The sequence below is a fragment of the Mus musculus genome, chromosome 16 (genome assembly GCF_000001635.26).
Source record: "Mus musculus strain C57BL/6J chromosome 16, GRCm38.p6 C57BL/6J".
NCBI classification, from domain to species: Eukaryota; Metazoa; Chordata; class Mammalia; order Rodentia; family Muridae; genus Mus; species Mus musculus.
In genome coordinates, this window is record NC_000082.6 from 14205781 (window position 1) to 14229048 (window position 23268).

The 23268-nt window shown below is 46.5% G+C and overlaps 1 protein-coding gene across 5 annotated transcripts in view; it reads right to left on the bottom strand.

The window, feature by feature from the left end:
• Myh11 (myosin, heavy polypeptide 11, smooth muscle) overlaps nt 1–23268 on the bottom strand; it is a 97662-nt gene that overhangs the window by 11254 nt on the left and 63140 nt on the right. For 4 of the 5 annotated variants that reach the window (NM_001161775.1, NM_013607.2, XM_006521843.2 and 1 more), the window contains 18 exons: nt 22956–23070; nt 20679–20872; nt 18198–18319; nt 18036–18105; nt 17716–17876; nt 15964–16072; nt 14375–14506; nt 14080–14286; nt 13060–13197; nt 12162–12285; nt 9956–10127; nt 6738–6950; nt 5446–5590; nt 3731–3937; nt 2452–2556; nt 2209–2361; nt 1760–2008; nt 131–343 (listed from right to left, as the gene is read on the bottom strand). In NM_001161775.1, coding sequence (NP_001155247.1) covers nt 131–343; nt 1760–2008; nt 2209–2361; nt 2452–2556; nt 3731–3937; nt 5446–5590; nt 6738–6950; nt 9956–10127; nt 12162–12285; nt 13060–13197; nt 14080–14286; nt 14375–14506; nt 15964–16072; nt 17716–17876; nt 18036–18105; nt 18198–18319; nt 20679–20872; nt 22956–23070 — 2829 coding nt within the window. Of the gene's footprint in view, nt 1–130; nt 344–1759; nt 2009–2208; nt 2362–2451; nt 2557–3730; nt 3938–5445; nt 5591–6737; nt 6951–9955; nt 10128–12161; nt 12286–13059; nt 13198–14079; nt 14287–14374; nt 14507–15963; nt 16073–17715; nt 17877–18035; nt 18106–18197; nt 18320–18540; nt 18610–20678; nt 20873–22955; nt 23071–23268 lie in introns of those variants that run through there. The other variant, XM_006521845.1, reaches the window with a different exon arrangement.

Sequence of the window (23268 nt, forward strand, 5' to 3'; positions counted from 1 at the left end):
GGCCAGAGCGGTGGCTTTGACCTCCAGGGTCTGACTTGGCCCCTGATGGCTCAGCCCCAGCTGCTGTTCCCTGGCTTCTCGTGCCCACACCAGACTGATGTATCCGTTGGTGAGATGCAGAACTACTTACGTTCTTGCCTACATCATCCTTGGAGCTGACCAGGTCTTCCATCTCAGCTTTGAGCATCTTGTTGGTCCTCTCCAGCTCTTCTTTGGCTTCCAGGGCTTCCTCCAGGGCCCGGGCTAGAGACAAAGCCTTTGTCTCCTTTTCCCTGGCCTCTGCTTCAGCTCGGTCTCTCTCATCCGCATACTTGGAGGAGATGTTCTTCTCCTCAGCTAACAACTGAAAGAACACAGAGCTCAGAGGCATACCCAGCACACTGGAGGCTCACCAAACTCCAGATGTGAAAAAGACCTGCACATTTGAAGGATGTGTTCATCACAGCATATGTAAATTTATCTCAAAGATAGAAAATAATAATGCTTATATTAGTGTTTCAAGACAAAGTCTTGCTATGCAGCCTAGCTTTAAACTCATAATTTTTGTGTCTCATCTTCCTGAGACTCAGAATTTCAGGCCTGTGCCACCATGCCTTGCTGCAAAACTATTTTTTTAAGTACAAGTGGTTTTTTTTACATTTATTTATTTATTTGTTTGTTTGTGTGTGTGTGTGTGTGTGTGTGTGTGTGTGTGTGTGTGCGCATGCGCTACATGATGATCAGAGGACAAATTGTGGAAGTCTGGTATCTACTTCCACCAAATAGGTTTTAAAAGCTGAAATTAGGTCATGAATCTTGGAAGCAAGATCTTGGCAGTAAGCTATCTCTCACTAGCCTGAGTATCTTTTAATATGCAATGCTAAATGTTAAGGGAGAAGGGTATAGATGTCTTTAATTTGCTTTGAAATGCACCCAAAAAATGAAGTATGATGGGTTACTGTGATTCATCTTTATTATAAATGCATACACCTTTAATCTCAGCACTCAGGAGCTGGGGGCAGGCAGATCTCTGTAAGTTTGAGATCAGCTTGGTCTACACTATGAGTTCTAGACCGGATAGAGTTACATAGTAAGACCCTCTCCCCACTACCCCCCCCAAAAAAAAGTAGGGCGAAAGGCATGTAGCACAGAGTTAATGATTGAGTCTGGCAGCGACTGCATTGGGGAAAGTGGTATTACCAAGGAGACATTTTGAGGGAAGGGCCTGGGCCTCAGTTGGTAGAGTGTTTGCCTACTCTGAGTCCAGTCTCCAGTATTACACAAAATTGACAATGGCACACCAGTGATCCCAGCATTCCAAAGATAGAGGCAGGAGGATTATAAGTTCAGAAGTTCAAAGCCAACTATAGCTACACAGTGAGTTCAAGGCCAACCTGGTCAACAGGAGACCATATCAAAAAAAAAAAAAAAGCGCAGAAATTAAATAATGTGTTCCAAAAAATGATGCTTAGAGTTACTTATAACACCCAGCAATGCTCCTCAGTATCTAGTGAGTGGAAAAGATAAATGACCCTCACTTTATTAGAGCTCGTGCCAGCCCTGAGGCTGTCTGTCAGCAGGTTTCACAGTGCATGTACCTAGAAAATTCTCAATGTTAAGCATTCTGATGTGTTCATGCAGCCTCCTATGTCATGGCCACCTAAGATGAGACAAGATAGCCTTCCACAGCATCCAGCAAAGTCCATAGGAGACTCAGATTCCCAGCAGCTCCACAGTGTGGCACAGAACTGTGTGAAGGGCAGTGAGCTTTCAGCCCTACCTGGTCAAATTTCTTCTGCTTCTTTTCCAGATTGGATACCAGTTGCCGCTGGTTGTCCAAGTCCACGACCAGGTCATCCAGCTCCTGCTGGAGCCTGTTCTTGGTTTTCTCCAGTTTGTCATAGGCAGCCGCCTTCTCCTCATACTGCTGGCTGAGGCCCTCCATCTCTTTCTGTAACCTCTTCTTCCCCTCCTCCATGACCTCGATGGTACTTGCAAAGTCCTGCAGCTTCTTCTTAGAGTCTGAGAGCTGGAATGGCCAAGAGTGGCAACCTGAGACGTGAACTCTTTTCCTCCTCACTGAGGAAATCCAACAGTTGAGGGAGCTACTGAACAAATAAACCACACCGGCCCAGAGGAGACCCATGGGGACCCCAGAGAAAAGAGGAGTCCCAATGGACCCTGGAGGTGAGGAGAGGACCCACTGTGGACCCCAGCATGCTGGCACACCTGAATGTTCAGTGTTGAGACATGGCGCTCCAGGTTTTGCTTAGCCTCCATCTCCTCATCCAGCTGGTCCTGCAGGCTGTTCCTTTCATCTTCCAACTGACGCAGCTTGGTAGACACATTGAGCTTCTGCCGGGTTTCTTCTTGGAGCAGCTCCTACAAGAGAGAACACACATGGTGGTCCCAGGGATGCGCCCTAGGACAGAGGCACTCTAGGTCTTCTAGATGGTGCAGTACAATACTCACTTGGGTGTCCTGAAGCTGGGATCCAAGGGAAGCCACATCTTTGGCCAGTTTGATGGCTTTGCCCTCTGCCTCATTGAGCATGCCAGTGACACTCTCCACTTCATTCTGGAGGGGATGGGGAAGAGCAAGAGACCAGGGAGATGAAACTCAAATCACAGATCGGCAAGAGGAGCCCTTTTCATGCAGAATACATCACACACCTTCGTGGGATAGGACCTGTGGTACCCAGTGATAGAAAATACACAGGAGGCAAGTGGCAACTGTGGATCCTCTGGAACACATCAGCTACAAGCTGGGAATGCTGGCTCTACACTCTGTTCTAGACCCTTCCACTGTATAGACTAGGCTGTTCTAGATCCTTCCACTGTATAGACTAAGTTCAGTTAGAATCCACTTTATTGGGTTCCAAATCCCTACCAAGGTTGGCAGAGATGAGCTGCAGATCTGAGAGTTCCAGTACTGGAAGCACTCCTAGCCACTAGAGAAGAAACACACACAGCACAACTGTAGACAGGTCCTGCTCACTGCCTTCTCATAACTTTCATGGCCATCTGTTCTCAACTGCAGGGAATGACAACCATGGTGTTTCCCTGCTCCCTTGTTCCAGCTTGTGAACACAGGAAATATTCATCGAATTTTGGACCATTCTTTGGGAATGGGAACTCAGGCCAAACGAATGTGTCTTTGAAGCTAGAAACCAAAGATCATCAGACCCTGTCATTCATCAGCTTTAGCTACCTCTGTTACTTGGGGCAAACACCACATATGTCTGACTGGGGCATCAGACCCTTTGTAGTCTGGCCACAGCTCTCCTCTCTGGTCCTGTTCTCATACCATTTCTTCTCTCAACTTGTCAGCACTGCTGGACCTTGACTTCTTCCCATTTACCACAGGCCTTTGCATATGCTATACCTTCTGCATACATATGCATCTGAGTGTTAGACCTCCTAAGGGCAGCCTTTCCTGACCCCACTCCACCCCTGCACTCCAGGCTGTCCTATATTTGCCCTTAAATATTATGTGTGTCTCCTAGATTTTCTCTTTGTGTTTGTGACCAGCTCTCCCACTGATTACAGAGATAATCTGTAATGTTCCTTGATCTTTTGTCTAAGGATGAAGCACAGTCTCTGGTATACAGTAGGTGCTCAATACATGTTCATTAAGTATATGCAGGAGGTTTTGACAAGAAGAATTGACACGGGAATACAAGGATGCATCCCGAGGAGCCAGCTTTCAGGCAGCTAGAGAGCAGCAGCTTGGTCGTGCTGCCTGCCCTCACCTGTAGCTTGTGGACCTTGTCACTGAGCTCAGCCCGGGCACGCTCCCCATCACTGCACTTGGACTGCAGATCCTGCAGCTGCACCTCCAGCTTCTTCTTCTTGTGTTCCACCTCCTGCTTCGCCTGGCCCAGGACACGCAGCTCCCCAGCCAGGTCCGCGTTCTCCTTCTCCAGTGTCTGCTTGCTTTTGTCCAGGTTTGCCTTGGCCTGTCAAGGGAAGTAGAGAGGGGGTGGGCTTGTCTCCTCTCCCTGCCCCACTCCCAGTCCAAGGGAAGGGAGGAGGGGTGCATAGAACATATGCAGGACTCTTGAAATTCTAGTTTCTGAACTATAGGAATCAAATCAAAACATATCCATGTCCCTGAGGCCTGTTCTGTATAGGTTACCAAATTTTAGGACATTTCCAGGAAAAATCTGAATTCCCAGATTTATTTTTTAAAAACAACTTCATGTTGTGACTGTGGCACTCTGCTCAGATGGCCACATTTGTCAAAATGCATTGAAAGGTACACTTAAAGTTGGTGAATTTAGCCAGGTTTGGTGGCATAGACCTCTAATCCCAGCACTCAGTAGTAGAATCCTGAATGTGAGGCTCGAGTTACCTAGTGAAATCATGTCTCAAAGAAGAAAGAGAGAGGAGGGAAGAGGGTGAGAGAGAGAAAGAAACAAGGGGAAAGAGAAAAAAAGGGAGGCAGGCCATGGTGGCTCACGTCTGTATTCCCAGCATTCCAGCTGAAGCTGGGGGATTACCATGAGTTCTAAGACAACCTAGGCTATAGAATGAGACTCTGTCTAAAAATAAGAAAAGTGTGTGTGTGCGCGCCCGCGCGTGCGTGTGCACGTGCGCATGCGCATGTGTGCATGTGGTCTGTTTACATATTTCAATAATTTTACATATTTCAACAATTTTGCATGTTTCAATAATTCTGACTTTCAAAGAACAAGCTAAAGACCTGGAGACAGAAGTTATACCTTCCCCCAAGGCAGAAACCAGTCAGATCTAGGTGGTGGCTGCTGTTCATGCCGCAGCCCATCTCCCTTTGGTCTGGTTACCATCACTTTCTCATTTTTTTTTTTTGCATTCATTGTCTAATTTGCCCTGATATTTCTGTGATCAAGTTATTTTACCTAACCAGCTCATTCATATATATGTGTGTGTGTGTGTGTGTGTGTGTGTGTGTGTGTGTGTATGAGTCACCTAAGTAAAAAGAGTGGATAAAAACAGGAAAAAGAGATGGACTTGAGCTAGTGAGGAGAATAGAAGAAGAGAAAACCATGTGGCTCCTGGAACCCAGGCAAACCACCTGCTTCCAGATCATCCCCCTGCTCTCCCACACACATGATATATATCTAGGGTACACAATTTCTGTAAATCTGAGAACCATGGATCTCACAGCTCTCTGAGTTGTAGGATATTTGTATTTGAGTATAAAGAAGCAGCGTGGGGAATGGAGCCACAGGACTCAGACTGAACATGACTTGCCTGCTTTTCATAGACACCGTCTGCATGGCCTGAAGATCACTTTATCAATTAACTTGGTATACTTGAATTCTGACGGTGACCATCTCATGAATGCACTGGTAGGAATTTTTACTAGTAACACACAGAAAGTTCTAGGGTTTTTTGGGAGCATTTCAAATTCCAAAGCTCTAGACAAGAGTGGGTGAAGTCTGCCATCATGACGTGGTTTCTGTGGTATCTCCTGAGCACGTACCCTTTTGAACTGCTCCAGCTGCTCTGTGAGTTCCTCCACTGCCTGTGTGTGCTTCTGCCTCATCTCCTGGACCTGGGCCTCATGGGACCGCGTCTCCTCATCCAGGGCCTTCTTCAGCACTGTCACCTCCTGTTCCCTCTTGGCTCTAGGGGAAAAGAACACAGTGGTTGACACTTAGGCAGGAGACAGAGGTTGACCTGTGACAGTACTGTGCAAGGGGACAAGAGGTCTCCTGGAACCCAGAGCTGAAGTCCTCCCTTGCTGTGTGCCCTACAGCAACCTGCCTAATCTCTCTAGTCCTGCAGTTTTGTCTCAGCTGTGAAATGGGGAGGGTGTTACCTGCTCCCAGAACAGTAGCAAACCATCATACAAGCTATGAGCAAGAATGTGTCTGTTCTGTGATCTACAGATGTCCCCTAAATAATAACACTGCTCAGATTTATGCAGCACTTACTATATGCTGGGGCCTGAACTAAGATTTTATCTATTTGTTTGTTTGTTTGTTTTTTTGTTTGTTTTAGAGTCAGGATTTCACTCACTACATAGCTTAGGCTAGTCTGAAATTCACAATCCTCCTGCCTCCACTTCTGAGTGCTAGGATTATAAGCATAAGCCATCAACCCCAACTGGACCTGTTTTTCCATACATAGCATCTCATTCTCAGATCAACTCTAGGAGGTAGTGATGCCATTTTCAGGCTAAGCGGGGAAACAGCTTACCCACAGGGTCTTAACCATTCTGTGACAGAGCTACAACATGAAGCCAGCCTGACTTTTAGCCACTGTCTATATCTCCAGCCAGGTAGAAGAAGAACAAAAAGGTGACACTAACATTTGGTACATGTACAAACTCCAAAGGGTGTTGAATACAGGGTCACAGTTAACAGAGACCCTTCCCATAGTATATGTTTAAAAGATCTGTATGCTTATTAAATAACATATATTCACCAGAAACAACATATTCTCTGGGATATGGTTGTTCAGTTCTTTCTGTTTACTTATAGTGACTCTTGAATTGGAGACCAATGTGATAAATGTTATTTTTAAAATTTAACATAAAATATATATACATATACACATACAGACAGAGGAAGGAATTATTTTAAAACCCTAACTATGGATGGAACTGAAGGAAATATCCTTTTTGACACCTGTTCTTCTATCATGCTTAAGTTGTTCTTGAATTCTGCACTACTACTCTCCTGCAGGTAGAATTAAACAGACTCATATTCTAGACACAAGCAGGAAGGCTACTGGTTCCAGATCTGCTTGTGGTCAGTGGGCTTCCAGTACCTGAGCTCCTGCTGGGTAGCTGTGCTGTCCAGCGTATCCTCCAGCTCCGTCTTGAGTGCCTCCAGCTCCTCCCCCAGGTCTCGCTTCTGCTTCTCGGCCTTGTTCCTGGCAGCCCGCTCTGAGTCTAGGTCCTCTTGTAGGTCTGAGATATGGCCCTCTAGCTCGCGAATCTTCTTTAGGGCATTGTTTTTCTGGGCGATCTCTTCATCAAGCCTGCCCGGAATGGAGAACCCAGGATTAAGAGCCCCACAGCCCAGGCTATCCAATGCCACCAAAAACTGTTCTGGGTCTGACTCCTTGTGTCTCAAAGTGTAGGAGGTTCAGTTTAAAGAAAGCATTGGAGAAACAAGGATTGTAAATTACACAGGCCTGTTTTCTTCAACAGAAGGAAATGAATGACAGCTCGTCACCCGGAATTCCAAAGTGAAAAGTGTTCAGTCAGCCTGGTGACTCTTTGCTCTTCTATTAGGATCCCCTATATCCTGAGCACTATTTGGGCTCTGGTCCTACAGTAAAGAGAACTCCTCCTTATGAAAGAGGCTCCATGTACTTTGCACTGTCCACCATCAGAATCAGTCCTTATGCTTACCACAGATCTTTTTCTAGACCCTAGTCCTGAGCGCTGTTTACCAGCCAGTAGGACTCATTCTTATTGTAAAAAATCATAAGTTCTACTATATTTAAATGTGTAAGGGAGAGAAACTGTGAGGTCAGTCCCTGGAGGTCTTGACCCAGTGCCCGTGAAGATGGTACTGTCCCGAGTTTCAGGCTTCATCTCTCCTGTGCCCCCCCACCCCCACCCCGGACATCAGGCTTAGGGGATGGGGTCCCTGAGACCAAAGAAGTTAGAACTCATTCCCCCCACATCTCCCAAAACCAGGCGCTTCTTTTGATGTTGGAGAGTGGCATAGGATGAGAGCACCGAGTTTTATATAAAAAGGCTAAAACAGGGGATGGTGGCAAACATCTGCCTTCCTTGTACTAGGAAGACTAAGGCAGGAAGACCTCAAGTTCCAAGCCAGGCTGAGATACACAATGAGATCCCGTCTCAAGAAAATAAAAAATGGAAACAAACCAAAAATAAAAAGGATCTGGGTGTGCTAATGCCTGTCAGTCATCTCAACACTGGGGAGGCTGAAGCAGGAGAGTGGCTGAGAGTTCAAGGTTAGTCTGAATTACATAGTGGGTTCCAGGAAAGCTCCCCAAAGGGTGTGTTTGTATGTCTATGCTTGTGTGTGTATGTGTGATGGTTTGTATATACTTGGCCCAGGGAGTGGCACTATTAGAAGGTGTGGCCCTGTTGGAGTAGGTGTGTCACTGTGGGTGTGGGCTTTAAGACCCTCATCCTAGCTGCCTGGAAGCCAGTATTCTGCTAGTAGCCTTCAGATGAAGATGTAGAACTCTTGGCTCCTCCTGCACCATGCCTCCCTGGAAGATGCCATGTTCCCACCTTGATGATAATGGACTGAACCTCTAAACCTGTAAGCCAACCCCAATTAAATGCTGTCCTTATAAGCATTGCCTTGGTCATGGTGTCTGTTCCCTAACTAAGTCAGTGTGTATACATACACTTTTTTGTGGTGTTGTGCCTCTTTGTCAGGTAAAGCCTCTGCCCTGAGTCAATCTCCAACTCTTAATAAATGCTTTGTGAACACTAAACACTTCTGTTCTTTCATTTGCTCAGCCAGTGACTGGGTCCATGGGTGTACCCTTGTTCATGTGTTCTTAGTGGTATTAAAACCACATCTTACATTACATATTTAAGAAGACACACATAGCTGGGCAGTGGTGGCTCATACCTTTAATCCCAGCACTTGGGAGGCAGAGGCAGGCAGATTTCTGAGTTTGAGGCCAGCCTGGTCTACAGAGTGAGTTCCAAGACAGCCAGGGCTACACAGAGAAACCCTGTCTCGAAAAATGAAGAAGAAGAAGAAGAAGAAGAAGAAGAAGAAGAAGAAGAAGAAGAAGAAGAAGAAGAAGAAGAAGAAGACACATATATACACAGATACACATATATACATAACAACAATGAGAGAGACCATGAATTAGAAAGAAAGCAAGGGGGTGTATGATAGGGGTTGGAGAGAGGAAGGGGAAGGGAGAACATAATGTAATTACCTCAGACAACAACAAAATCATTAAAAAGTCGGCTCTCCAGTAGAGCAGATGTGGTGATCACGGACCAGGTGGGATATGAATGATGCCAAATGACAGAGTTGCAGGAGTTCAGTGGAGGTAGAGCTCTTTCCTGGGGCATGGTGGAGCTAACATCTTTTTGTGTTCTAAGACAAAATCTTGCTTATGGAGCCTAGGCTGTCCATAAAGCCATGATCCTCCTGCCTTAGCCCCAGAGTGCTGGGATTACATCACATTCAGCTTTGCCATCCCACTTGACTGTGATGCATGGGAAGGCCTAAGATGAGGGACAAGCTGATGATGTCATTGTGCTTACACCCAGAGAGATTAGGTTTTTACCAAGTAACCCAGCTACTGTTCTGCCATAGACTGGTGTCCCTGAGCAGCATTTTTTCATTAGTCATCCAAGCTCTACCATGCACTCAAAATTAGAAAAGAGAGGCGAGCCCGGAGACAAATCATGAAGCCCAGGCTTGAGTCCCAGATCTGCCTCTCAGACCTGCTCAGTGTGCGCAGGTCTCTCCTTTACTCTCCAGAGAAGTGAGGGAAAGAGAGCACACCTGGTTAGGGGCCTTGAGGATGCTTCCAGGAATGAGCTGAACATTTAATAGAGTGATAAATGTCACTTGCAACCATGATATCCCTGGCTTGAGGCCAGCTGAATGCCAGGAAAAAGGAAGAGGAGAGGGACTAGGAGGAACACGTGACTGGGACTGTGTGGGTAGAAGTGTGGGCAGAAGCTAGCATGCACAGAAAGATTTGAGAGAGAGTAGAATGGGGATGATGAAAGCCACTCCAGCCTAGACATGTGATGTTTATGATACCAATAGAGATGAGCTCAGTGGGTGACTGAGAATTTAGAACTGGGGTTCAAATGAGAAATTCTGAGTACCGCAGGTGCCGCAATCCTATTGGAGTAGGGGCACTGCAGAAAAGATGAGTTTGGAAGGAAGAGGATCAAATGTGAGGTTTAGGGGTCAGAGCATCGTTGGGAAAGCTTGCAGGAAACCAGGTCTGACAATTGACATCCATGCCAAGGGCCTCTGGACACACATAGACACACATATGTACACCTAGCACACCTGGCTAGAGCTGCCTGTAGCTCTTCCTCTTTCTTTGCCAGCTGCATCTTGAGCTCTGCAATCTGGGCCTGCAAGTCAGCGATCTGCTCATGGAAGTCACTGGCATCACCCTCCAGTTTCCTCTTGAGTTTCTCCAGCTCCTGCCGGCTCTTCTCCTCTTTCTTCAGCCTCACTGTAACAGAGTCAGAGCTACCTCAGTTGGGGGATGCCCCCAGGAAAAAGCATGTGTCTTTCTACCTGGGCTATGGACACTGCACACTCAGCCCTAGACCTTCTCCAGTTTACTTTAGGGAATGCCGAGCTTGGGGGAATGCTATCAGGATGTGCCTCCTACAGTGTGGGGCCCAGGTAGAATCTCTTTCCCAGGATAATCTGTCTTTCTAATGGTTCCTTTCTGAGTTTTTCTGGTTTATTTGTTTTCTTAAAAAGATTTATTGGGGGCTGGAGAGATTGGTTAAGAGCACTGACTGTTCTCCCAGAGGTCCTGAGTCAATTCCCAGCAACCACATGGTGGCTCACAAGCATCTGTAATGGAATCTGATGCCCTCTTCTGGTGTATCCAAAGACAATGACAGTGTACTCATAATCACAAAATAAATCCTTTTTTTAAAAAAAGGTTTTATTTTGTGGGTATATATGTGAGCATGTGTGCACACATGTGTGAGGGAGACTTTGGAGGCCAGGAGAGGTTGCTGGATCTTGCACAGCTGGAATTACAAGTATTTGTGAGCCACCGAGTGTGGTGCTGGGATTTTTTAAAGTGACTGTGTAGAATAGTTCTACAGGTTTTGTGTAGGTTTTGTGATGACATTTTTATAGACACCCATGATGGCTCAATCGAGACTTGGATTTGCCTCAGTTGCTCTCTTTCCCTCTTCCCCACTCCTTTGGTCATCTTTCTTTATTCAAATAGTTCTTCTTTCTGCTTTCAAGGCTTTTCTTTTCTCCATGTGATTCCATGTAAGAGAAAAGGTATTGTTCCTCTTACCCAACCTTCCTCTCTCTCTCAGCCACCTACCCTATACCTTAACACCCCTCTTTTCCATATGTCTCCTTCAATTTTCATGTCTTATTCATATGTACTTATTTAAAATCTAGATTCTGGACTGGAGATGTAACTCAGTTGATAGTGCTTGTCTTGCATGCAATTGGGTTCAATTCCCAGCACTGTATAAGCTCAGCATAGTAGTATTACTGTGTAGTGTTACCTGTTATACCAGCATTTGGGAGGTGTAGGCAGAAGGATCAGGAACTCACAGCTAGCTTTGGCTACATAGTAAGTTTCAGGCCTGCCTAGGCCACATGAGACCCTGTCTCTAAAAATAAAGTAAAATAGGGCCAATAGGGTGATTTAGCAGGTAAAAGCACTTGCATCAAGCTTAACAATCTAAGTTCAATCCCCAGGTTTTGCAAAGTATAAGGAGAGAACCAATTCTACAAAGTTGTCTTATAATATTCCATGTACATGGTGTGACATGCATGAGCATACACACAAATATACACACATACCACACACCATACATATACACACCACACAATATACACCACACATACCATATATACACACAACATATACACATTGCACACACATACATACACATATCACACATAATACACATACCACATATACCATATATACACACACCACATATATCATATATATGTACATACAACACACACATATATATACAATACATATACATACATACGCATTTATCACATACATTACACTCACCACACATATCATACATACAAGCACACACATATCACCCCCCACATACCATACATATATATAACATATACATATATACCACACATACACATGCATACACACATATATATACCACATATACACACTGCACACACATATACACACATACCATACATAAAAACACATACATATCACACAGATACCACATATACCATATAACATACACACACACACACACACACACACACACACACACATGCATACACACTTATCACATATACCACACACACCACACATACCATAGATACGAGTACACATATATCACTATACCATATATGGTAATACATTCACACAGCACTATTTTATTTTCTATTTTCTTTAAAATATAAATTAAAAATTTGCAAAACAAAATATTAAAATCTATATTCTTCATATGAGAGGAAATGTATTTGTCTTTTGAGCCCAGTTCATTTTACCTAACATTTCCCCACTCACCCTCCAGCTCTGAGATCATAGACTCATGCTTGCTCTTCAGCTTTGTGAGGTTTTTAGCCTTTTCTTCCTCTTCTGCTAGGTTGGTTGTCAAGTCGCTGACCCTCTCTTCAAGGAGTTTTCGTTCCTTTGCGGATAAGGGAGAAAACAAAAAGTTAAAAAAAAAAAATCCCCATTTCAATCCCAGGCTAGGAGCTCTGAATAGAAGAAGTTCCTACGCTGTCCACTTCTCACCTCATGACAGTGTGTCCTGCACTCATGCACAGCTAGGGGACAGTCCCATCCCTGCCTCATGGCAGCTTGTCTCTGCCTCAGGTCCTTTGCACAGAAGGTCAATGTTTAATTTCTAATTGACCCTCAGTTTTCTTTCATGCCACATCCTCCAGAAAGCCTCCTTAGATATCTTCCTTCATCCCCTAGTGTTCTGCTCCTAACAGGGTGAACATGTCCAGACCCTGGTTACAATGGTAACGGTTCCTTCTATCTCACTAGAGTGTAAGCCACAGTGCAGGTCACTACTCCATGAGTGTCCTGATCTATAGGCCCAGCCCACAGCAGACCTAGCTGATGCCCACAGCAGACCTAGCTGATGCCCACAGCAGACCTAGCTGATGCCCACAGCAGACCTAGCTGATGCCCACAGCAGACCTAGCTGATGCCCACAGCAGACCTAGCTGATGCCCACAGCAGACCTAGCTGATGCCCACAGCAGACCTAGCTGATGCCCACAGCAGACCTAGCTGATGCCCACAGCAGACCTAGCTGATGCTTGAACTACTGGGATGCAGCTGGCGTGTGGTTACTGACTGAAGTGGCTGCTTGTCCTCCATTTTCATGGGGTGGTTCCACTGTTAGTGCTTGATATGCCGTGTCCCAGGCAAGCCTGGCACATCTAACTCACTTTTGAAAGTTTACTGTTCTGATCATCCATAACCAAGATGTCATCCTCCAGTTTCTTGATCTTGGCCTCAGCCGTGACCTTCTCTAGCTGTAGTTTCTGTCTGGCGGCCTCTTCCTCCTCCAGTTGCTCCTCCAGGTCCTTTGTTGGGGGACAGACAGGGATCACAGCTTTGCTGGAACGAAGTCACTAGTGGAGATCTAGAGCTAGCCAGCATGGAAGCTGGGATGAATACACCCTGTTCTTTGCTGTCTCCTTAAGAAATGAGGAGATGGAAGCCCACGGAGGCTACTCTGCCTCGCTCCGTATCAGTGTTCTGTTACTGGGAGTGGGCACCATACTCTGGACACTCTCTAATGTGCACTTCTTCCAGAGGCAGGCAGGTAACTAGGCCCCTTGAGTATGTGGGGGTTAGGAATTTTCAACACTATCGGAAGGAACTAATAGATTGTGACCCCAGAGGTCTGAGCTATGAAAGTAATCATGGTTTCCTCTTCCTCCTTCTAGGGACCGTCTATAGCCATGATGAGAGGAAGCCCAAGCAGCCACATTAAGTGGCCGAGGAACTGGCACCTCCTGCTAACAGTCATATGAATAAGGCACAAAGATCTTCTAGCCTGATCGAGCCTTCAAATGACTGGCCCTGACTGGAGCCTTGATTTGCTAACCTTATGAGTGATCATAGCCAGAATTACTCAATTAAGCCCCTCCCCAGTTGCTGAATACTAAGATAAATATGGATTATTTGAAGCTGCTATATTCAAGCTGTTTTGTTACAGAGTAATAGGTGACACAATTATCCTTTAACACCAAATTGCTAACAGGAAGGGGGTCAGCACACAGAAGACAAGACATCAGACAGAGCAGGCTCTGGAGACTTATATTCAGTCCTTGCCTTAGTTCTGTGGTTGGGACAGATTGTTCTCTAAACCTCAGTCCCTCCATCTTCCAGCATCATCAGATGCCTTCACTGAGGATCTAGTGAACCTATTCCGGCCACGAGCTGCCCCTGCAATGTCTTACTAGCATCTGCTGAGCCATCTTCTTCCTCTCAGCCTGTAGTTGCTGGCCCCGGTCTTCCTCTTCCTCCAGGCGGGCCTCCATCTCATGTAGGATCTCCTCCAGTTCCTGCTTCTTGGCTGCCAACCGGACCCGCATCTCCTCAGCCTCAGCATACAGCTCTGTCTCTGCCTGCAACTGCTCCTGCAGCAGAGTCTTCTCCTCAGCCAGCTGCATGCAGGATGAGGATGCAGGATTAGGAAGTGGGCCGAGCCCTTGGCTGTTCTGCTCCCATGGCTCACTGCACCCCTGTCTGTACCTGAGTGTGCTTCTGCTCCAGCTCCTTCAACTCAGTCTCTGCCTTCTGCTGCCGCTCCTTGATCTTTTGCATCTCCTCCTCCTTGGCCTGCATCTCCTCCTCCTGCCGTGTCACCTGGAGCAATGGCTTTACCTGCATGTATGTACACAGACATTATTAGTGTTTTGGCCAAAGGAAGCGATATTCATCAAATATTAGGTTGGTTCCCAGATGATCTTACCAACACCCATCTAGGTGACACTGGGCAATGTCAGGGATATAATCAGATGTCAAAACTGGGATGGAAGATTCTACGAGTATCAGTAGGTAGAGGCCAGGGATATGGCTTATATTCTAGAACAATTTCTAGGAATATCTTCTACAAGTCAGATAAGCCCAAACTATTAGCATGGGAAATGTGAGGGATGTGAGGAATGTGAGGGACCTTACATTGTCTGTCTGTCTGTCTGTCTGTCTGTCTGTCTGTCTGTCTGTCTGTCTCTTTCTTTTTCAGTGCTGGGGATTGAACCCAGTGCTGTGCACTTGAGCTACACCCTGAATCCACAGGCCTCTCATTAGACCGGTTTATTAGAACAAAATGAAAAGAGAAAGAAGCAAAGGAGTTGAAGGTGGGCTATTCATCCATCCTTCACTGCTGTTCCATGGTTATGGTCCCTGTTAGAACAGTGCACCCTATGCACCATTTAAAAATAGTCTTGAATGTTGGTTACAGTGGTGCATGGCTCTAATCCCAGAACTCGTGGGACAGGACAGAAGCAGGAGGATCTCTGTGGGTTCAAAATCAGCCTGATTAACATAGAGAGTTCTAGACCAGCCAGAGCTACATGGACACTCTGTCTCAAAAAAGAGAACAAAAAGGCAAGTATTGAACTGAATCCTAGCTTTCTGATTCATCATTTAGAAATTACAGGTTTCGTAGCTCATGTTTTACAACTTTGGTCTTAGAAAGGCATCCTTTTTACTTGTTGGTTCCCCACCACCATCCCATTAACAGTTGAACTAATGAGTCTGCTAAGGAAATGTGGCCACTGTCACAGCGGCTGTGGAATCCTGCTTGTTATTATGGAAGATGGTTTTCTCGGGATAGTTCCTTGGAACGTGGGTTCATGGGAACATTTGCAGAAAGCAGCTTCCCCCCAGGCTTCTTCCCCAGCTTGTCTGGCACCCAGAGCCGGTGGACTCCATGGTTGCCTGCCTTCGCACACTTAGCGGGGTTTCTGTGCCGTTCATTATCATCTGCTTCTCTAGTTGGCTGGCGTGTCCACGAAGCCAGAGACCATGATGCCTAGCACACGCCTGGCATACAGCAGGTACTCAATAAATACTTTCCCAGGGGCCACAGAGAGAAGTGGGTTTCTACACCAGGGTGATAAGAGGGATTCTTGAGGTGACAGAAACACCTTGATCTGCCTTAAGTCATGACTGCAACCCACCCAAAGGCGTGGACCTTCGCAGGTCTGCATGAGAGGTCTGCCTTCAGGCCTCGGATCCAGAGCCGCTTTGGAGCACCTCCATCCCATCTAGATCCCAGTAGGGCTTGGGGCTGCGGAAGTGGAGGAGGTCTGGAAGGCGTAGGGCCAATCACTCACTTTGGTGAAGAGCCGCCACCATTGCCAGTTGCGGAGCTTAAGGTAGGCAGCGCAGTTCCTCTGGATCACCTTCATGGCTGTCAGCTGTTGCTGCCTCTTGGTGAAGGCCCTGGGAAAGTGAGGCAGGGAGCCATTAGGAGCTTCCCTCGTGGCTCATGCTGTCAGTCCCTGCATAGGACATCCCCCATTCGCTCCAGACAGATCTTTCTGAGCCAGAGTACCAACGTGAACTTGGGAAATGAAGCCACTCCCAGAGCCTTTCTCAGTAGGCAAGCGAAACTTGCAAATACTCAGAATCAAAGCTAGAAATGGCATCTAAGGGAAAGTTGATTGCCACGTTTCTTCAGGGATCCTTCTGACCCCTGGTCGTGCCTGTTGAGTTCTGACAGACCTATTTATTCCTTGGTAGTACTTCAGAAATCTCAAACCTCAACACAAACCAGCACTGTATTTCTTAAGGGCTTCTAAGTTTGAAAATTATAGAATGAGCTGGCGGTGCTAGTACAGGCCTTAATCCCAGCACCTGGGAGGCAGAGGCAGGCGGATCTCTGTGGGTCTGTGGGTTCTAGGACAGCCTGGTCTACAGAGTGAGTTCCAGGACAGCCAGGGCCATACAGAGAAACCCTGTCTTGAAAAACGAACAACAGTAACAACAGAGAGGGGGGGAGGGGGAGGGAGAGCGCAAAGCTACAGAATGAGGACTGTAAGCCCATTATGCTATGGTAGCTGCTGCATTGGCTGTGGGTACATTTACAAATACCCATTATTATTAGGAAGACTAATTATTTTGAGAATAGTAATGATGACAACAGAGAACTTAATTATAACATTTAACATATTAGGTCTGCTGTTGTACTAAGGCTGCTCCAATATCTGGCCGTTACCGTATTGAGTCTGATAATCAGCTGATAATCAGCTTGACCCAATCAGGGCTCTTCAGAATGTGGTGTGGGCTATTCTTGATGACAGCGCACACCCCAGGTGCTGGCACCCTAAGGGACCTCTCTGGGGTGTCGTCCTTTGAGGAACCTGAGTCTTCACCCGACACCAAGCAGGACAGACAGAGCACTGGGACTTCTGAAGTCCTGCTTTAGTAATCCTATTTGGACATGGAGCTAGAGACACAGCCACAGGACCTCCCCTCTGAAACTCTAAGACTCCTGAAATGAAAACCGGCCACACTTCCTGGGCATCGTTCCATGAACTCCCCTTTAACAGTTTCTTGAGGTAGGAATGACTGCTCTCAGGAGAAACCTGAGCACATTAGACGAGGAACTGAGAGTAAGAGCCAGGTCCACTTTCTCCTCCAACTGAATGGGTTACCCCTCCAGCCTTAACAGGGGATGTGCCTGGTCTTAGTGTGACTTGACATACCGTGTTTGGTTGATATGCCCCTTTCTGAAAGGAAATGGAAGAGGGCAGGAAAGGATTAGGAAGAGAAGAGGGAGGGGAAACTATGGTAGGGATGTAATATATGAAAGAATTAAAAAAAAAAAAAACCCAACCCAGATCTAAAGCTCTCAAGCCCCTTGGCTGTTATTCTGTCCTTCTTACATCTATAGCCACTACATGCATTGCAGTTGAACTTCCTTTTTCTCTCATGCAGAAGCTGTTGATTAACGACACATCTTAAGAGAGATGGCTTCTTGGAATCAGGGAGTCTCAACACAGGGCTGGAAACCCCCTTCTCTGGACTTTCTGTTTTTACTATGAATTTGTGGTAAGTTTTAGGATACAGGAAACTGTGCTTACTTTCTGGCAAGGTAGCCACGACACATTGCCTGGAAGGCCATGATGACATCAGTAATTTTCAGGTCTCGTTCCTCCTCTAGGTGGGCCAGGACCCCCGTTCGGAAGAAGATTTTGCTCTGCCCAATCCTGTACAGGTTAGGGTCAAGTTCGAGGGCTTTGATCTGAGGAGGGAGGAAGAAGGGTTTCCATTTTCAACTGGGCCATTTAGTCAGTGGTGTCATGTACTTGAGAACCATCCCACCCAGATCAGCAACTGGCAATGTGACCCACAGCAGGGAGGCCACAGTTGGATGTCTGGGAGGGTCCAGGCTTAAGCTCACCATGAGAATGCAGGCTTGCTTTCCATCCATGAAGCCTTTGGGGATGGCGTTCGCTGCCAGGATCTCATAGCTTAAAACACAGGGCAGAAGTCACCCAACACATCTCCATCATTTGTGCTTCCCCAAGGCTTGCTCCATACTACCCCTCCTCAGCAGGCTTACCGTTGCCGGAACTCTTGGAAGACAATCCTGTTGGGGAAGCCCTGACGGCAGATGCGGATGCCTTCCAACACACCGTTGCAGCGCAGCTGTTCCAGCACTAGAAATGCATCCAGCTTGCCAGACTGTGGGGATGGAAGAGGCCAGTGAGCACTGGAGCAGCGAGCCCTGCTGGAAAATATACCTGGAGATCTGTGGGGTCTTAACAGGGGTTATCTGAGAGACAGTGTGCCTTGTTACCATCTCTGGGTTTCCACGTTTTGGCCCTATTTTTCTTATATTCCCCATTGTGCCTGGTGGTGCCAGCACCCCTGGCTAGAAGCTGAAGTTGTTATTCCATCACTACCCTCTCTCTTACTTCTGGGCCATTACCACCCTTAGCTCTTGCCCCCCACGTCTCTCCCAATACATTTCTTTAAAAAATAAAAACCAAAACAGATGTGGTGTGCACATGTATACATTCATGTCTTCGCATGTCTATGAGAGCATACATGTTGACTTGTGTACGTGTGCATGATATGTGTGTGGTGGGTGTGGATGTGCATTGTGTGATGTCTGTATATTCACGTGTGTTTGTACACATTTGAATGCACAAAGTTGGTGTCAGAAATCATCCTCATTCACTCTTCTATCTTATTCATTGAGACATTCATTCATTCATTCATTCACTCACTCAAACTCAAAAGTCACCAGTACCAGTAGTTTCTTAGCTGGAATTCTGGGGATTCCTTGCCTCTGTCTTCTGAGACTGAAGTTACAAGTGGCCACCAAACTCACCTAGCATTCATGTGGGTTTCTGGGGTTCCAAGTCACACTTGTGTGGTAAGCACGTTAATGGCTAAGTTACCTCCCCAATCTACTTTTTTAGGCCATTGTCTGTCTCTGCCCAGACAACTGCAGCACCTTCCGACTTGATCATCTCCCCTCAGCCCTGACTGCCTCTTCTAACTCCTCATTTGGTCTAAAGTATAATTTTGATCATGACCTACTACTTAAATTCCTTCAGTAGTTTCCTACAGACAGGATACCAATCTCTAGCCATCACAAATGGAACTCTATAAGCTAGTATAGTCCCATCCCTATTTTATACCTTTATGTACCAATATGAAACAAAGGGGCTGGGAGGATGCCTTGCTCCACAAAGTGCCTGCCTTGCAAGCATGAGAGCTAGAGTTCAAATCCACAGAACCCATGTAAAAACCTGGCATAGTGGCATGGACCTATAATCCTAGAACTGTAAGAAGGGAGCACAGAGACAGGGGGATTACAAAAAGCTTACAGACCAGTTCATCTGTTCGACATGGTAAAGCTCCAGGCCAGTGAGCAAGCTGCTCCACACAGAAATAGAAGATACCTAAGGCTAAGGCCCGATGCCAGAGCTTGTGTTTTTACTTCTACAGTGCACTGTGTTTGTATACCCCACATCCACAGGCGTGTACACACACGTACACAAGCAAAAACAATACACAGTTACCTAGCTATAGCTTTCCTGCCTAGACTTAATTTCTTACCCCTCTCTCTTTTTTCTTACCCCAAGATCTTGGCCTAAAATGCCTCCAAACACACTCATACTCTGCTACGTACTTCACCAAGTTGATGATACCCATACCTTTAAAAATGGCATTTATTTATTTATGTTGTATATGGGGGTAGGTGTGGGTACAGGTATGCCACATACATATGTGAAGGTCAGAGGACATCCTGTGGCAGGCAGGTTTTCCTCCTACCATGTGGATCTTGGGGATGGAACTCAGGTCATTAGCCTTAACAGCAAGAGCCTCTGCCCACTGAGCTACCTGCCCAGCCCATCTACCCATTCTAAAAGTTCTTGAAGCAGAAGCAGTTAGCCCAGATTTTTGTTATTTTCCTGATTTATTATCATGTTTCTAGGCTATGTATCAAGGTCCCTGTGGTCTCTCATAACCTCAGCCTCAGTGACATTTTGGGCCCACTAATTCTTTGTTGTGGGAACACACTGAGCTGTCCCTCAGCCTCTGTGACCTCTCTCTAGATGCTGTAGCAATCCTCTTTCCATTGTGACAAAAGCAAATGTGTGCTCAGTGATTTCTTCAACACTGTATCCCAACTGTCAGTCACAGTGGCAGCTTGGCCAGCATTTACTGGAAGAATGGAAGAAATGGTGGCCTCACACCCCAATGCTTCTAACTAGCTGAGCATTCTCTGGGAAGATGCCCTTCCCTCCTTCCTCCTTCCCTCCTTTGTTCCCTCCCCCTTCTGTCCCTTCTTTCCCTCCTTGCTTTCCTTTGCTTTCAGACATGTGGAAGAGGCCCAAATCCAGACAACTTTCTACATGTGTAGGTGCAGGCCTTCTTTGATGGTGCTCAGGGCAGGAACCAAGGTCAGACCCCTCTTTCTGCCCATTCACCTCATTAGTGTACCTTGCTGTCTCCCAGGTTCCTTTCCACAGTCCCCCACCCCAGTACTATCCCGTATGCAGGAGGCCCAAGTTGGGATATGCCTCACCCTCTTCTCATGGTTGGGGATGATGCAGCGCACAAAGTTAGGCGTGGTATTGCGCAGTGTAGTCATCAGTTTCCCCAACTGCTCTTTGTAGAGCTGGCCCACGGTGCGGAACATGCCCTTTTTGGTCTTGGAGGCACTGGGCAGTGAGCTCTCAGTCATCTTGGCCATCTGGTCCAGCCCCACAATGCGGTCCACTGTGGGGTACATGAAGGGTAACATCAGCTTCTGGGCTCTGCCACAAGCCAGAGGACTGAGCTGTGAAGATGGTGATCAAAGGAGGTTTTTTTGTGCAGGTGATACTCTGGGAGATGACAGATCCCATCTTGGGTACCATCCCCCATATTTCCCTCTGGTGGTCAGTGCTTCTACTGCTAGCAGGGCAGAGATGGGAAAAGAGCCTCTAAGTAGTGTCAGTTTGGACATCCTTCAGGACACCTGAGTGTCAGAATAAGCCAATGTCCTCTGTTCTTGTCACAGAAATCAAAGGAGTCGGTTTCATTCTTGGCATTAAACTCACTGAGTAGCCTGGCCCTGGCACCATGTTCTGAGTTTAGTTTCCCTTTCTTAACAATGGAGGCAATAGCAGTATCTAACTCCTAAGGATGCAATATGGACACAAGGCATAGAGAGCCCTCAGTTTCACAGTAGCCTTCAATATTTCCTTTCTTCCTGGAGATTTCCTAAGAAGTGACCATGTATAAGCCCCAAGCACTCACCAAAGACCCTGGCCATTTCTCCCCATAGGTTATTGATCTTTAATAGGAGGCAGACAATGAAGTGTACTATATCAGATGGTGAGCTCTGGTTAAAAAAAAATCAAGGATAAAGGGAGGGGGAGAGGGAAGGAATGGGAAGAGGAAATAAAAAGGAAGAGAAAAAGAGAATGGAACAAGAGGAGAAGGAAGAGTGGCCTTCCTTCAACAGGGTGACGAGGAGTGTCTGAGAAGTTGATCTCTGAGAAGATACAGAAAAGGGGGAGGTATGGTGGCCCACCATCTGTCCATGCAGACATAGGTATCCAATGAAAGGACATCCTGGTTAGAAGATACAGCAAGTGCTCTGAGGAGGACAGGTAAGTGCTCCATAGACGAGGTATCAGTGGGGAATAGTAGCACAGGGGACCTTCTGCTTTGGGCAGGTGCCCTGCCACATGGCCATAGTCTCCCTGTGCCTTCTCTAGGATGGAATGAGAAGCCTTTGGGCAGGTGCCCTGCCACATAGCCATAGTCTCCCTGTGCCTTCTCTAGGATGGAATGAGAAGCTCCAAGAGTCCAGAAGGCGCTGCCATCATGCCCAGGTGACGTGGCACTAGATGGAGCCAGAGCATCCTATATGCCCCAGCTCTAGCCTCAGCCTGTGATTGAATAGTGAGGCCCTGGCGCAAGGCTGAGAACCACTGGTGAGCGCCAACCTCACACAATTCCTGGGGCAAGTGAGACGTGGTGTTGACCCAGTTTACAAATGAGGACATCCCAGCTCAACAGAGACAAGAAGACTGTGCCATGCATCCTTCTGACTTCAGAAGAGGACTGCTTCATCATGCCCAGATATACCACTTCCTGGGCCGTGAAATGGGACCTTCTCAGTGAGTCCAGGAATGGGGTGGGGAAACTCAGTGTCCCTTGTTTTTGTTTTGTTTTTCAGTGTCCCTTGTTTAAGAAGATGTTATGAATTGAATTTTCCAGAAAAAGGGGCAGATCTATGTTAAAGATTCTACAAGGCTGACAGATGAGTGCCTATGGAGAGTTGGAATGTTGCAGATTCAGAGCCAAATCATCTTGGGCTATCTTTAGCTCCTATTGGCCATTTACTGTCTGCATCCATGCCTGACCTAATATTAATCTATCATATAAAACCTTTGGGTCTGTCTTAACAGACTACCAACTTCCATTGGCCCCAAAGCTAAGAATATCATTAGGTCCCCACCAGAGTCCTTAAAAGATTACCTTGATTTATGACTTCCTTTTGTTCTGGGACATTACAATCTAATAAAACCACCTCCACATTGAGACATGCTATTCGGGATATCCTGAACCTGTGTTCTCCATTCACAGTCACTCTCACTTGGCTAAGGATAAACTCGTACTTTCTATGAAGAGAGAATTGTGTTGTATGGACAAAGCTGTTTCAATGGGATAGCATGAGCATATGACAGCCTGGTCATTTCCCTGTTCCCACATGGGGCCTCCCAGTCTGGGGCAGATGTATAAACTAGGAAGTAGGTCTGAGGTGTTCAGCCTTCTAGCACAAAGCTGTGTCAGAGCAAGAGGGGCTTACCATCCTTCCACAGGTCAGCCACAAACTTGTCAGAGGAGGCATTGAGGAGTGATGTCACATTGTCATTTAGCGGGTCCATGTTCTTGGTCAGCCAGGCACTTGCATTGTAGTCCACCTGCCAAAAGTCACCTTGCCATCAGGTTCCCTGGCTCAGAAACCCACTGCAAAGCCCAAATCCTTCCACATTCCTTTCACACCTGTAGACATCAGATGAGAAATGAGACATTTCTGAGGCTGCCACCAATATTAAGGAAGAAACCAGTAGGTCGGAATCTTCAGGGATACTATAGGGATGCCATACTAGGCATCCACC